The sequence below is a fragment of the Aspergillus glaucus genome, assembly GCF_001890805.1.
Source record: "Aspergillus glaucus CBS 516.65 unplaced genomic scaffold ASPGLscaffold_2, whole genome shotgun sequence".
Classification (NCBI taxonomy): Eukaryota; Fungi; Ascomycota; class Eurotiomycetes; order Eurotiales; family Aspergillaceae; genus Aspergillus; species Aspergillus glaucus.
This window is the reverse complement of record NW_019170454.1, coordinates 705,142-721,430: the sequence shown is the minus strand read 5'-3', so window position 1 is coordinate 721,430 and position 16,289 is coordinate 705,142. Positions and strand designations below refer to the sequence as shown.

The following is a 16,289-nucleotide window of genomic DNA, read 5'->3' as shown; positions in this document are numbered from 1 at the left end:
TTATCTAGTAAAAATATTGATGTTTGGTTGTTTTATGGGGAAAAGAAATGTTTTGGCGATTATATATATTTTCGTAGTTGCATTACGTAGACTTTTTGTTTTAGAACTATAGGTTGCATGTACAACTACGTACTCTGTATACCCCTTGTAATTTCAGCACCGGTCAGGGCTACAATTCGCCATGCATATACCCGAGATAAGGGCGTAGCAATATTCATATTCCTTCCCCATTCCAATATGCTAGGGAAATGGAGGTAAGACCGAAAAAAGCATTGATGATTGTAGTTTCATCTGCAATATTGGGATGCAACAATCTATCCTTAGGGTATCAGCGGTATCACACGACAAACTACTATATAGGGCTATATATCTTCTCATTCGGACTAAATCTATTATCTCTAAATCTATCTTTTCAGTGGAACGTTCACAATGAAGCTCGATGTTGCACCTTCGCTCTTTGCCCCTCTCAAGACAATCCGTCTTCACGATCTCTGCAGAGGCTCCCCCGAAGAAAAAGAGAAGCTCTATGCTGCTGCCACAGAGGACGGCATCTTCTATCTAGATTTCAGCGAGGACCAGAATGAATTTGACCTTGCCAATTTGACTGAGGATATCTATAGCTTGAGCCGGTCTTTGTTCAATCTCGACTTGGAGGAGAAGTTGCGATATGATGTTGACAAGATCGGAGAGTTGAAGCTCAACGGGTCCGTTCCTCTCTCAGTACATTACCTGTTATTGCTGCTAATGTGATTCCAGATACAAGCCCATCAGGCGTAACATCGGGGGTATCAAGGGCGAGCGTGATGGATTTGAGAGCTATGCTGTTCGTCCAATCTTGTTCTATATTCGTTCCGTCAGCTAACGACGCTACAGATCCCCCGAAACGGAATCCTAGCATCCAACCCATTCCCCCACCCCCCAGTCCTAGACACCAACATGCCTCTCCTCCGCCACTTCACCATCACTTGCCTCGAAATCGCGCAGTACATCTTCGGCTCCCTATCCGACTCCCTCGATCTCCCCGACTTGCACTCCTTCGACACATTCCACAGACCCGACGCCCCAGCCCCGGATATCCTCCGTCTACTCAAATACGCCCCCTCCAGCGAAGGAGACTCGGAGTTCCGCGTCCCCCAGACACCGCACACCGATCTGGGTTCTCTGACCATGCTCTTCGCCGATTCCCCGGGCCTACAAATCAAGCCAGATGGATGCGACGACTGGCTATACATCATGCCCAAGCAGAACCACGCTGTGGTTAATCTCGGAGACGCGATGAGTCTCTGGACCGGTGGACTGTTCCGCAGTGTCTTGCACCGGGTGGCTTCGCTGCCTGGAAAGGGTATGAATGAGCGGTATAGTTTTGCTTTCTTGATGCGCCCGGAGAACCAGGCGCCGATGGTCCCCTTGCTTGGATCGTCGGGTTTGCCGGTGGCTGGGGAAGAGGGTGTTTTGACGAGTGAGAATTGGATTAAGGCTAAGTTTGGGATTTTGAGGGGTGAGACGGCGAATGATCGGATTCTTACTGGGCGGAGGGATGCTAATATCTGATGGTTTTGTTTGTGTGAATTGGGGGACTAGCCCGTATAGTTGAGTCTGCTAGATATAGTTATCCTTTAGTGCTTAGAGTATGCGACTGCCCAATATGAATATTCTGTCGTTGCTATGCCAGAGTCTACTAGACTCGCCCTCTTTCTTAGCACGTCTTACTTGAAGGATAGTACAACGTATAATGTACTCCGTACTCAGTGGAATAGCAATCATCTATGGCGTATCTGGGAGAACATCTGCAAGTACACAGGGTACTAGTATGCTGGGATGTCACCGCGTAATTTTACGTATTCTTGCAGACAGGATGCACCGTGGATTACACAGAGACATACTACTATTACGAGGACCTACAGTAGTGGTGATACTCTGAGGAGCAACCGGGCAGAACCTTGTCAAACTCCAATTCTGGCGCGTCGGCATTGACGTATCGGACAGCTCTGTAATACGTCGGCGTCAGAACATACAAGGATCATGCCTTGAAACTGGAAGCAAACGTGGTATCCGCATGTACAAGTACAAATACTCTCTGTACGCCAGAAAAGACTGACGTTTATCGAAACGGAAAGGGAAGACGAAGCATAGCGAACAATGTTCGATTTGAAAGATTTCGAGCCGTCAACGTTTCCAAGAATGCCGCATGATGGCTACAAAGTTTCGACGACAGAGAGGATCGACCTGATAATCGCAGATCACAAGGATGGTAGTGTGATCAACGTTGTTCCGAGTTTAACGGCGGCCTGGGGAACGGTGTTGGCCAGTTATACAGATTCAGACGATGTTCTGTTTGGTCTGGCGCCGCCGCAATCAGCTGTGCGGTCATGTCCTTTGAGACTGCAACGTGAGGGACCAGTTATAGCGGCATTGAACCAGGCGGAAGACGTTATCAGCGAGTCCGACAAGACACTGGATGGGTTCCAGAATGTTTTGGTTATTCGAGATGATGGCGATGAAAGCCTTGACGAGAGCGGGATTTCATACCCCCTCGCAATAGTCTGTCGAATTCGAAAAGAGGGAGTCCAGATCCAAGCCATATTCGATAGCATGCTCCTTGTACGAGAGACAGTGCAAATGATGTTGTTTCAACTGCGCCACGCCTTTACCCGCATCATACAGAACCCCAAGGTTGCTCTCGCTGAGCTCCAAGCGACAAGTCCCGAAGGACTCGAAAAGATTCTCCACTGGAACACAGCAACAGCGGCTCAACGCAATGAGACACTCTGCCACCGTCTCATTGAGCAACGCTGTGAAGAACAACCATCCGCCCCCGCAGTCTGTGCTTGGGATGGCACGCTCACGTACGCCGAGTTGGATGCACAAGCATCCAGGTTAGCCAATCAGTTGGTTGAAGCCGGAGTCGGGCCGGATCGATTTGTCGGCCTGCTCATGGAGAAGTCTATGTGGACGACCGTCGCGATCTTGGCTGTGATGAAGGCCGGGGGAGCGTTGACGTTGATGGATGCCTCGCAGCCAGTGCAGCGTCTGGCCCTGATGCGCCGCAAGGCTCAACCGCGGGTGCTGTTGGTATCCCCAAACCATGCTGCAGTTGCGGGAGGGCTCGATGTCCCGGTTTTGATGGTGCCCGGCATTCAAGAGCAGGATGAGACTTCCACCACAGCCTATTCACAAACCGAGATAGTCCGACCTCACAACAGTCTATATGCTGGATTCACGTCCGGCTCCACAGGCGAGCCAAAGGGGTTTGTGATGGATCACACGGCGTTTTGCAGCGGCCTCGATGCTTATTGCGAACAATCCGGTTTGACATCTCAATCGCGCGTGTTCCAATTCGCCTCTCATGCATTTATTATCAGCCTTACAGACCAGATCGCTCCTCTTACCCAGGGCGCCTGTGTCTGCCTACCGTCTGAGGACCAGTTGCAGAACGATCTGGCCGGCGCAATCCGTGAGCTCAATGCGAACTGGGCCAAGCTGACGCCATCTGTTCTTCATCTTCTGGAACCCGCAGATATCCCTGGACTGCAGACCTTGATCACCGTGGGTGAACCTATGGATACAGCCGAGCTAACAAAATGGCAACGAAGTGGCGTCTCCCTCCTTTCACTATACGGATTGTCCGAGAATTCCAAAGGTGGTATGTTTGCCAGTCGCAATGACTCCAGCTGCGATAGTTGCAGATTCAACCGACCATTTTGCGCCACGCCTTGGGTTGTCAGTCGTCACGATCCAAACATTCTCATGCCCATTGGCGCTGAAGGGGAGATGCTCTTCGAAGGGCCCTGTGTGAGCAAGGGGTACATAGATAACGAGGAGCAAAATCGTATGATATTTTTGGAGGACACCGCTTGGCTGAAACAGGTCCGTCCGGATGGTCGTGGTCGGTTCCTGAGGACTGGTGATCTTGTCAGATACAATCCAAAAGACGGCGCACTACACCTGCTTGGCCGTAAGGGAACACGGATTAAGATCCGAGGCCAACGTGTTGAGCTTTCTGAGATTGAATACCAATTGCATGCACAATTCGACGATGTCAAAGAGCCAGTGGTGGTAGAGGTGGTTGTACCATCTGACGACTCGCAGCGCGATCCCATGCTGGTTGCCTTTGTGCCTGTTGAAAAACCTGGACCATCACTGCAATACCACAACCGAGTCGAAAACCTTTTCGTCCCTCCTAGCAAAGAATTCCGCCAAAAGGCACAAACCACCTTGTTGAACCTCAGCAAAGTTCTTCCCAGCTTTATGGTCCCATCAGCCATCGTTACAACTACCGCTCTTCCACGGACGCCTACTGGCAAGCTGCATCGACGATTGCTGCGCGAGAAAGCATCGAAGCTATGCCGTAAAGATCTCCTCGCGTACACTTCTAACGAGGCTGCCCACCAAGATCCTATCACGGAACAGGAGATATTCCTCCAACGAGTCTGCGCTGAGGTGCTTGGTCTCCCGCCTAACACCATTGGGATGCAGGCCAACTTCTTGGACCTTGGAGGCAACTCAATCCTTGCCCGCCATTTAGTGACGCAAGTCCGTAAGAGCGGCTTGTACATTACCGTGGCTGATGTGCTCCGGCAGCCATATCTGTCCACGCTTGCGTTGTGCCATCAGAGCTGCTGTGACAGCGCAGCCCCGGTATTCGACGATGTGGCTATGGACCCATTCGAAGACATACAAACCGACCTTCTCGCCAATCTCCCGGCGTCCTTGGATGCTGCAGATATTGAGGACGTTCTCCCGACACATGATGAGCAGGAATACATGGCGGCCTGGCCCGAACTTGACTATCATCTGTTTGAATTAACAGGCTCTGTTGACGCAGATCGGCTCCATCGCGCGTGCCAAGCCCTTGTTACGAACCATACCATTTTGCGTTCTGTATTTGTCCCATTCCGCGACACAATGCTCCAGGTTGTTCTGCGCCATGTGGACGTCGTCTTTTCTGTCCAAACTTCGACGGATCAGGACGCGTTGAGCTGTGCTCTGGCATACCGCGAGGCTGATCTGCAGCAGCCGTATCGCGCGGATAAGCCTAGACTGGAGTTTAAGTTGGTCCAAGACGCACCAGAGCATTCTATCTTGCATTTCCGGATCCTCCATGCCCAGTACGACGCGGTCTGTCTTCCAAGGTTACTTTCTGACCTCTGGGCTGCTTACGACGGCCAGGACATCCACGTTGTATCGGATTACTCCGATTACGCCCGTGAGTGTTCTCGGCAGAGGAAACCCGCCGCATACCACTTCTGGCAAGACCTTCTCAAAGGGTCGAAGATTACACCAGCCCCGGTCCGAGAGGTGCCAGTACCAGACGAGCAACGAACGGCCTTTGAAGTGGATATACCTCTCCTCACACCCCCGGCTGGGATAACCGTGGCCACCGTGATCAAAGCTGCCTGGGCAATTGTCCTGCAGGAGTACACTGGGACCACAGATGATCTCGTCTTTGGTCAGTTTGTCAACACCCGCAACCTGTCATTGCCCGGAATCGATGACATAGTCGGTCCATGTTTCAATGTGATCCCGGTGCGGGTCCCGCGGAGCATGTTATCAAGCTCCATGTACGATCTGCTTCGGACCATCCAGTCTCAGCACGCGGAATGCATCGATTTTGAGACTATTGGCTGGAGGGACATGTTCAGCCAAAGGCCGGGAGATCCTACTGTCGATCTCCCTGGTTCGGTGGTCAAATTCCAGAACTTCATCCCCGAACCGGAGCGACAAATTGGCCGGCTGCACTGTCGAAAACTGCCCCATATGTACTTTAAGATCCCGCCGTTCAAGACATTGTATCTAATTGTGTATCCCAGACCAACGAAGATTGTGCTGGCGTTGAAATCATCCAACGTGATGCTCCGGAAAGAGGAGTCGGAGAAAATGTTGGACCGGCTCCGGGAGGTGATGCAAGAGATATGCAGTACAAGTACTTGTACATAGCAGTACATAAGGATGGTGATAGGAGACATATGTATGGAGTGCAGATTTATATTGAAGGATGTATAGAATCCTTTGCATGATATGTACTCAGTCTACTGGTAACTATATACGTACTATCGAACTGATCGATTTTCTCCATCACTTGCATAATTATACTCTGTACATCTATTCTACCGCCTTCTATTGGTCCATAGCGCCAAGAGTCTCCCTGGACTTCCATTTTGGGTAAAGAGCCTCATCTCTCCCTCAACCTCCGATCTTCCTCTCTCTCTCTTCTTGTTCTCCCTGGTCTTCTTCTTTTCTCTCTTCCTTCTTTGTCTCCTTTTATATTCTAGAATAATCTATTCAATTGACGTCTCTCACTTGACATGCCAGATCTATGGTTCGTCCCGTCGGATCGGCTGTCTATCAGTGGCTTTGCCTGGATCCCGATCCTACTCTACCTCCCTCTATGCTATATGGATGATTGCTGACCTTCATATTCTCAAACAGCCATGTCCGTCGTCCTCCTGCCACGCTCCTTTCTTGTCCCCGTCATCAGCGTCGTCACTCCCCAGGCCGGTGCGCACGTCCGGTCCTAACTAATCCCTAATTATAACCCGCCCACCATCTCCGTCCATCTCCGCCCACTCCCGGTTGTCCCTGGAAAAGGCCCTCTTTTGTGAAGAGGGGGGCGACTTTTTCCAGGCGACGTGTAAAATCCTTTTTTACTGTCAGAATTTATCACGAAATACTGAATTGACTCCTGTGAAGACCATACCGACCGTGACGACCTCGATGATCTGTCCTCTTTCGCGCGCTTCGTTCGTCCTTCCCGGATTCGATAGATCAGTATAGCTTCCACCCCCCTTTACTGATCGCGTGAGGCATGATGATTGCCCTCTTCAATCCGACTACGATTCTCGTCGGATTCCTCCTGCTCTACCTCTCCTCCTTTTTCGTCTTCGCCATCGTCCGGATCGCAACGGGTATCTCCATTCAGCGCATTGGTTACTTTTCCCTTCGTCGCATCGCATACGCCCCGAGAGATGGCGTCCAGATCGAGATTCGTGGCCTTGGGCTGTCGTTACACCCCCCATCGTTCGCCCAACCGACATGGATAAGCGTCCGTTTGTCAGGCCTGAAGGTGACGTTAGATCTGTCCAAGGGGAAGGGGAGGAATAAGGGTGCAGAACACCATTCCGATGGATCCGAGACTCCCAGCTCGCCGGAGGATCGGATTGAACAAGAATCAAATGGTGCCACTTCAGACGCGTCGCGGAGCAAGACCTGGAAGACATTGACACAGCTCAAGGAGAAAGTCAAGCGACTGCACCGGCAGATCCATTGGCTGGCCCTGGTTGATGTCGTAGCTGTCAACTCCACACTTCGCATTCAGGATGTGGGCCAGATCCAGGTGGGATCCGTCTCCTTGGCTGTCGATACCCGGCGCAAGATGGTGGACAGAGGAAAGGTGTTCCGTCGGAAGAAGGATAACTCCCTTGAACAACGCCCGGCCGAATGGATTATGAACATCAATAACGTTTTACTGTCGGTGGACGGGGGAGAACCAGCGGAGCTGTTGGACCATGTGGGCTTCAACATCCATGGACATCTCCATAAGGATCTTGACGGGCTCCGGGACGCCTCCGTCGCAGCCAAAATCGGGCGTTTACATATCCCATTCGATGATTTGACCTCCTTTATGCGGCGAATCAAGCAGTTTAAGCGATCCGCTAAAGGGTCCACGAACGACAGTGACATCGAAAATGAGATGTCCTTTGCCGATTTTGTGGAGGAACTAGACAAACCTGGAAGCCGGGATGATGCCATCGTGCAAACAGTTGCGGACTCGAAGGAGCTTGCCAGTTCCCTATTGCGTGGGATCCAGGAGATCCAGGTTGCTCTAAGCTTTTTCAGATTGTCACGGTCAATCGAAGCCCTTTCAACAGACCAGAATCCCATGTATCTCAACATTGTTTCTCATGAGATTGGCGTTGACCTGCATAGAATGGACCAAAAGAGTCCCGCCCATCGCATGTATTTCCAACGCACCGATGTCGCCCATCAGGCCCTTCTCGCCGCGATTTCACTTTCGGTCAGCTTGGACGACAGCTCTGGAGAAACGGACAACATTCTGTACATACCCATGGCCACAACCACGATCAAAACGACGCTGCCCTCGAAGACCGTCAGCTCCACCGAAAACTACAATCCCGACGAGCGGAACACAAATATTCTTTTTGCGAATCTTGTCATCACATCCCCTTCCTTAGATCTCGAGCCACGGCATGTTTCTCGGCTTTTAGGACTCGTGCAGGGGCGGGCATCCCCTTCTCGCGGAAAGAAGAGGGATAACCACCACCTCATATCGCGACTACTTCCAAAAGCCAGTATTAAGCTGTCTGTCCACGAACCAGTCGTTCGATTCGTCCTCCCAGCTGGGACAGATTCGGGGGCTACTTCCGACGACGACTACAATTTACTGATTTCCTCCATCTCATCTATCTCGCTTGATATTGAATCATCCCACTCATCCGAAGGAGGTATTCATTACGCTCTCGCGTCAGTATACCGTGTCGCCTCGCATCAACTATACTACCAGACTCCGTCCGGCGTGAAACACAATTTGCTCACAACCGAGAACATGGAATTCAAAGTCCACCTTAGTGCGTCTCCGGAAGTCTACGTTATTGCTTCTGGGTCCTTGAATACTTGTTCCGCACACATGGTCAACGCAGAAGTGAACCGCGGTATACGTCAGGTGATTGAGCAGTTTAGCGCAGTGTTACGCCCGAAGAAGAGGATGCCATCACCGGCTGAAGAGCACAAACCCAGCATCTTAAGACGCATGCCCCCCTGGCTGCTTCGATTCCAATTTGAAGCCACAGGGTTTAGCTTGGAAATCGCTGGAGTCGACAAAGATGTGTCAGACGTTTCCCGCGGTGTCTCATTGCAACTTCAATCTTGGACTGCGGACTACAGGGCTCAAAAGACAGAACAAAACGTCATTAGCCTCGCCAGGCGGCGAACTCCCAGTCATTCGACGATTGGTGATGAGTCGCCGTTCCGATTCCCTCCAACCTCCCCTCCAAGACAGATACAAAAGGGCGCCGCCGATGGAAGGCGGTTGGCGATTCATGTTCGGGGCTTTGAGGGCTTCGTCATCGAGTCCGACGACTACCTTGAGCCTGAGGCTTTCTTCTCCCTTCCGAGATTCGAGGTTGCTCTGAGCACGTTGAGCGACCGCTTGGGTCCTATTTTCCATATCAATTCCATGATCAAGGGCGTCTATCTTCAATACTCCCTCTATCGACTCTATTGCCTTGGCATTGCGATGTCCGTCCTCCAGGATGCTTTCACGCAAGGTCCTTCCGACAAATCTGACAAGGAACCTCCATCGGATATCAAAAATGCGGCCCCTCCTATGCCCCCACCACGCACACCAGGTCCGAGGAATGAGCTTACTTCAATCGACGTAAGGGCTACCGTTGTGCAGGTTAAAGCCACCTTGCCGTCAGATCCCAAAATGATGTTCCAGATCTATGGGGTAACGGCTGGTTCCCATCGTCTTTCTGCTCCTTTTCTGAGGGCCCAATTAGTGCGATTGCATGCGGAGGCTCCCAAACTGAACGGTATTTGGGCGCGGATTGGGAGTATGAACAATGTCAGAATTGATCTACGGAAGATCAAGTTGAAGCAAGGAGCCAACCTAGTTGAAGAGAGGTCTATAGATATGTGGGCCGACTTCATCCGGGTGGGCGTTCCTCATCACATGGTGATGCATCGCATTTTCGACAACATAATCAACACCTCCAAAGCGATCAAACAGCTCCGGCCCCGCTTCACAGGTCACCCTGCAGAGCTTGAAACCGACAGGGAACCGGAGGAGCCAAAGAAAGTCCCGAGAGTATCGCTACGCAGCAAAGCTTTGCTCTTTGAATTGGAGGATGATGCGTTCGAATGGAAGCTCGGTTGCATTTACCGTACCGGTCTGCTTGAGCAACGCCAGCGCCTGGCTCGGGAAGAGGCATTCGATTTGAAGGTCCAGAAAATCAAAGAATCAAACCAGCAACGCGGCTCGTCGCGGCTGCGGGCGAAGTCGAGCCATCGGACTCTTCGCAGTGAGCGGACCACCAATGAAGGGAAACGAAGAAGCAAGAGTGCCGATGGCCACGATGATTCTAATGGGAAAGGCAGGAAATTCCGTTACGATACGGAGGGTTCAACCTGTCTTTCCTCTGAGTCCAAGGTATCGGCAGAGAAGGCGTGGTATCGACTCCAGGAGCACAATTCCGCAAACTGGAAGAAGAAGATCGACGCTGCGCTTCGTTTCCAGGATATCTCGGTCAGAGAGATTCGAAGTCTCTTTTCTGGAGCCGACGAGCCCCCCGAAGACGCGAAGGACACAGAGCCTATTCTTGCCATTCCGAACCGACCCGGCCTCATGTCAGCCCTGATAAGTGACGTGAATCTGGTCATCGACAAGCCTTCATTCCCATTCGATGATTATCCGAAATTCCTTCACGCGATTGGAAAGGGCATGCCCATGTCGATGCAATATGCCTTGCTTATTCCAATGAGTATCCAGCTGGACATGGGCGAAGCTCGCGTTACTTTGAGGGATTATCCGTTGGACTTGATTCACATTCCGGCCCTGCGTCCCGGCCAACCTCCAAGGATGCCAAGTTGGTCGCTTCGTACCGATTTTGTCATCGCGGAGGAGTTCCGGGACTACAAGTCGGCTAGACAAGTCAGGTTGGAACTTGTGCCTTCGAGTCCACTTCCCGACGGGTCCATGACCCCTCCAGTTGAAATTGATGTCTGGCGATCTGTCTCCCCTGTCAAGACATACTCAAATCCGACAATTGAGATCAACACCAATCTCCCAACAAGCATCTCCTGGGGTATGTCCTACCAGCCTGTAGTCCAGGATATGATGAAGATTATCGAAGGCTTCACCAAGCCCGAAATTGATCCGTCCGACAGGGTTGGTTTCTGGGATAAGATCAGACTCAGTTTCCATTCCCGACTCCGAGTTGTCTGGAAGGAAGATGGAGACGTCCATTTGCGACTAAAGGGCTCACGAGATCCGTATGTTGTGACAGGCTTTGGTGCCGGCTTCGTAATGTGTTGGCGCAGGGACGTGAAATGGAACATCCATACCAGCGATAACCCGACAGAGTTCATGAGTGTTACCAGTGGGGAATACGTTTTGGCTATTCCGGACTATAGCCATGAAGCGCGATACGCTTTCGAAGCGTCGGCACAGGATCTGGAAAGCATCTCGGCGTCAAGTGACCTGAAAAATGCGGCTCACTTCAAGAAGGTCGTGATGAAGTTATCCGGCGACGTCAGATGGGGTGCTGGCTTGGTCTTCGAACGCATCGTTGACGGCGACAAACGGTCGAGTGAATTCAGGCCGCATTATGATGTTGTTCTCCAAAATCCCAAATTTGTCGATCCGTCGGTAGAGCCGGTATGTTACTGCATCTTCTCTGGTTATGGTCTGTATGAGTGACTAACAGTTTTCTTTTCATTTAGAACTACGATGCCTACAATGGTTTCCGGAGTGATTATATCCATCTCAATATCTCAGTTGTGGCCCCGGAGAGTCGAGATTGGTCCGTGGACGGTGTTCAACCATCAGCAAGTTACAACACTGTCCATTTGACTCCACGGTTCTTCACCCACTTCTTCAGCTGGTGGTCCCTCTTCTCTGGAGTAATGTCATTGCCTGTTCGGCAAGGTCCTCTCTGGCCGGGCATCACCAAGGCGGCGAAGAAGTTCAATCGTCATCTGGCCACCGTCAAATACCAGCTGCTTTTTGCCCCATTGTTTGTTGCTCACATTTACAAGCACAAGGACCGTGAGGACTATGGCGAAGATGCGGTGGTTTCGACGGGTCTGAAAGTTCGACTGGACAGCTTCAAGCTGGATATCCACCAAAGACGAGAACAGACTCACACACAAGCCACGACGGGACCTTCGAATGAGACAAAGGCAACTGCAATGCGGATCAACCAAGCCCAACTGGACCTTTTAGCCGCAGATTTTCGAGCTGTTTCGGCTAGAATTGAGGGTACGAACGCCGAAGATATCGAGCAAAACAGAGACGATATTATATCCTCTTTCCAGCAGCCGGTCGCCGCCGTCGACCTGTCTCGTTTCACGATTCCTGATCACAATCTCGACTGGATTGACATGGATGACTTTGTCGAGCTCGACTGGATATTGCCGCAAGAGTCGAACCCTCGTACACAGATCCTACCTTTGGCCTTCACTCCGCGCTTTACGTACTTCCGCCAGACGGACCATGGAGAGATTGCGCCAGGCGAAGATGGCTATAGTCAATTTGGAAATGAGCAGACCCATGAATGCGTCATGTCTGAGACCAACGATCCTCGTCGGGTGCAGATGGAGTTGATCCGAGACCGCCTTGCTACCGTTGAGTCGCAGATACGGAACTACGATCGTACGATTGGCGAGCACGAGCTTCGAATGGCAAGAGATGTCGACAATAACCCTGACCTGAAGAGTCAGCATGAGCTTTATCTTCGCCAGGCAGAGTCACTGTCAAGAAGACGGAACTTCCTTTCCGGAGGGCTTAATCGTCTTGAAAAACATCTCGCCAAGGAGGAAGCGCAAAAGAAACCTGAAAACCTCGCCAGTGGGGATTCATCTCGAAGCGGTACCGATACTGAGTCAACAACCGAAAGCCAAGAGTCTTATTTGGGTGGACTGTATGCCTCTCCTCACGATGAGTTCGCCAGCGACTTCAACAATCGTTTCGTTATCCACAACGTGCAATTGAAGTGGAATAACGCGCTCAGGAACATTATTCTGCGGTACGGCCACCAAGTCAGCCAGAGACGAGGGTTCGTATACTACATGTCGCGAAGGGCGGTCAAATTCATCCTTGATATTGTCGCCGAACAGAGCAAGCACAAGCCGGGACATCCGTCCAAGCCTCCCTCTAAGTCAGAAGACGAGCCTGAAGCCGAAGATGGTGATGATGAGAGTGTCGAGGAGCGTATTGAGCAACTGCTCAGCGATGCGAAGCGCTATGTGTACGCCGACGACCAGGCTGATCCTCCCGACGCTGCTAAACGAAAGGGCTCGAGAGATGACTCGACTGCGAATATTGCCCCTGAGTTCACGCCTCAAAACAGTTACCACTTGCGATTAATCGCGCCGCAGATCCAACTCCAAAGCGAAAAGAATCAGAAGTCTGTCCTGCTTGTCGCCGCCAAGGGCATGCAGCTGAAGGTTGTGTCTATCATGGATAAAGAGCGCGTGTCAGATGATGTATCTGGTCTGGTGCAGCGTCGTTTCTCCCTGGAGATGGATGGAGCACAGTTCTTTGTGGCCACGCAGAAGAAACTGATGGCTCACTTGCAGTTCTACGCTGGCAACAAATACGGCAATCCACCTGGTTCTGCATGGCCTCCTTGGTTGACGCTTGAGGCGATGTTCGACTTCGAGTTGAATCCGTTTGGTTTCTCCCGGATTGTGCAAAAGACCTCGGCCAGCTTGAGATATGACAAGTACAACAACCTTCGCTTGAAGTACAACGACGAGGTGGCCAAGGGAGATTCCAGCACGCATAACGACCGAACCGCAAACGAAGCCAGAATGGACCAGATCTTCGTCGACTTTCCCCATATCCGCGCCATTTGTGACTCAGCCGAATATTATTCCATGTACATCATCGTCCTTGACCTGCTACTCTACAGCGAGCCCCTGGAGAAGGTCAGAAATGAGCGCCTGGAAAAGATCATGCTCACGTCCGACTTCAGCGACCTCAGAGGTGCTCCGGAGATGGTGTTCAAACTTCAGTCTCGTATCCAGCAGCTCGAAGAGATCAAGGAACATTTCGAGATCCACGCCAAGCACCTGGACAAGAGAGGCTGGGATGATCGATTGACACTTGAAGATGATCTCGCCAAATGCGAGGATGAGCTGTTCTTCCTGATGAAGGCTATTACTTCATCCCAGAGGAGAGCCGAACCGACAATGTCTGAGGTGAATGGCATTCTGCGTTGGAACATATCTGCCTCTGAGGTTGTTTGGCATTTGATGAAAGACCAGTCGGAGCCGTTGATCGAGATTCAACTCCGGAATGCCGAGTATGACCGCACTGACAATTCGGATGGTTCCAACCACAACGAGGTCGCGATCGAACGATTGTATGGTTTGAACCTGCTCTCGGATGCCATATATCCTCAGATCATTGTGCCGTATCTCGACCAAGCGCGCAAACTTGACGGAGCAGAAGATTCCATGCTCAGGGTAAAATGGCATATGCTGGAAGCTGTCGCCGGTATTCCAGTCCTAGACGACTTCGAGGTGTCATTGTTCCCACTCAAGGTCCAGTTGGAACACGAACTTGGGCAGAAGGTTTTCGAGTACATTTTCCCCAACGTCGGTTCGAGTGCGTTCGACAACGGCGGTTTCTCGCCTATGATGATAAAGAACATGCAGCCAATCGACGATTCGGATGACGATGACGAAAGCCCGCAACCCCCGCCGACATCATACACCAAAGGGGACTTCCCGTCAGACTATCAACAAGGGACTAGAGGCCCTGGGGATATTGAACTTCGACTTCAGGCTACGTTATCCTTATCTGACGACAAGAAAGCACCAAGTGTCCGCTCGAACCAGCGCAAGGGTCTTGGGATAACTCCGCTCACTCGGGACAACAACAAATTAGGGGCGGATATGACTCGGCAAGTCACCCGTCCATCGACTAGTGGCGGATTAACCAAGAAGAGGTCTGCCGACAGCATGCGCGTTCTGTCAAAGAACGGCGAGAAGCCCCAGACCAGCTCGGGTGATATTGAAGAAAAGAGCAAGAAGTTCACCCTTTCGCGTGACAAGAACGGCAAGTCCAAGGAGGGAGCAGATGATCTCTCCCAGATGATGTCTCGGGCGTCGAATTACATGACGCTTGCCCATATCAAGGTGCATGATGTCGTGCTCTGCTTGAGTTACAAGGGTAAAGGCGACCACAACCTCGAGGACCTGCACGACTTTGTTTTCCGGTTACCGGTACTCGAGTACCACAACAAGACCTGGTCCAACCTCGACCTCGCCTTGCGTCTCAAGAAGGATGTGATCAAGGCTTTGATCTCGCATGCGCCCGCCATTCTCGGGAACAAGTTTTCGTACAACCGACCTTCGAAGCAACAACAAAAGCGACTACGAGAACGCGAGCAGGCGAATACCAGTCAAGTATTACAGAACTCTGACAGCATCGCAAACCCGCCAGCCTCAGACAAGACTCAAAGTCTGGCGAGCTTAGATTCCAATAGCGAATATTCGGACTCGCCGTCGAGAAGGTCATTCCAGTCTGGTGCTTCGCCACTTGGGAGATCAAATTCGATTGGCTCTAGCATGAAGAGCGGTTACACTCAGGACAGAGCGGCGTCGGATTCCCGCTCTATCAATGAAGCGGATGTGGATTCTCGCTGGGAGGTTAGTGCCCCTAATTTGCTTCCTTGAAAAAGAAAACGATGCTAACATTCACAGCAATCTCGACGGTTCATCAACCCTCCCAGCCGACCCGTGACTTCGGGTGGCATCGAGACGAGTGCTCGGGCTCGTAACTGGGATGGGCAAGATGAGAGGTGAGATTCCCTGTTCTCATATCTCAATAGTGAACCTTCCCCGGCTAACATGTTTCCTTACAGTCACAAAATGACATTCAAGAGTTTGGGTCGGAAGCTGATGCCTTCTCGAAAGTAAGCTCGAAGGCCGCTTTTTGATTCCCTGCGCATTTGACCGGTGTTATGGACGATGTTTTACATTTAATTTCTGCCACATTTCCCTTCTCATCTCTTGTTCAACATTATCTATTGTAACTAGTCATCTTTTGCGATGAGATACCCTTATGCAGTGGGACCATATACAGGCGTCGAGTCGTTATTGCATTGCTTTTGTTCATTTATCTCTGTTTCTGCAAAAAAGAGCTTTCTTTCTTGTACTCATTGCTTTTTTTCTCTTTCTCTTTTTAATTCTTTTCTTTCCATTTCTATTGCTATTTAACTGCATTTGCAAAACTTGCATGCTGGAATATATATTGTAAAGTAGTACATCTAGCTAGGGCACAATATGACTATAATTGTTCACTTGCATGAAACAATGTCATCATTTGGGATTACTCGGCTCTAAACACCTATAGCTTCAATCTACTCAATGAAATCACCACTGAATATGCTTCAATGTCGCGCTATCGGTCATCCCTTTCCAAGCTTCTTAGACTTAGCCCAAATTCATCCAGACCAGGGCCGAAATTGCGCAAGGCCAATTCCCTCTCCATCTCAGAGGAGGACCACTATGCCTACTATGACCCGAAGAAATACTATTCC

General features: G+C 50.9%; 3 protein-coding genes across 3 annotated transcripts; all 3 read left to right on the top strand.

Annotated features, from left to right (window-relative positions):
• Positions 1-429: 429 nt before the first annotated feature.
• On the top strand, positions 430-1,551 carry ASPGLDRAFT_31639 (putative oxidoreductase, 2OG-Fe(II) oxygenase family; the record flags this gene model as incomplete). The annotated part of the gene is made up of 3 exons (XM_022544077.1): positions 430-704; positions 757-823; positions 874-1,551. 3 exons carry the CDS (start codon positions 430-432, stop codon positions 1,549-1,551), a joined length of 1,020 nt encoding a protein of 339 aa, XP_022405168.1.
• A 479-nt stretch (positions 1,552-2,030) lies between these two features.
• On the top strand, positions 2,031-6,064 carry nrps6 (putative nonribosomal peptide synthase). The gene is made up of 2 exons (XM_022549545.1): positions 2,031-5,759; positions 5,821-6,064. The coding sequence occupies exons 1-2, from the start codon at positions 2,140-2,142 to the stop codon at positions 5,834-5,836; spliced, it is 3,636 nt and encodes a 1,211-aa protein (XP_022405167.1). The 5' UTR covers positions 2,031-2,139; the 3' UTR covers positions 5,837-6,064.
• Positions 6,065-6,358: 294 nt separating this feature from the next.
• ASPGLDRAFT_141033 (FMP27 family protein) lies at positions 6,359-16,057 on the top strand. The gene is made up of 4 exons (XM_022541718.1): positions 6,359-11,395; positions 11,461-15,396; positions 15,451-15,548; positions 15,612-16,057. Exons 1-4 carry the CDS (start codon positions 6,806-6,808, stop codon positions 15,664-15,666), a joined length of 8,679 nt encoding a protein of 2,892 aa, XP_022405166.1. The 5' UTR covers positions 6,359-6,805; the 3' UTR covers positions 15,667-16,057.
• The last annotated feature ends 232 nt before the right edge of the window (positions 16,058-16,289 follow it).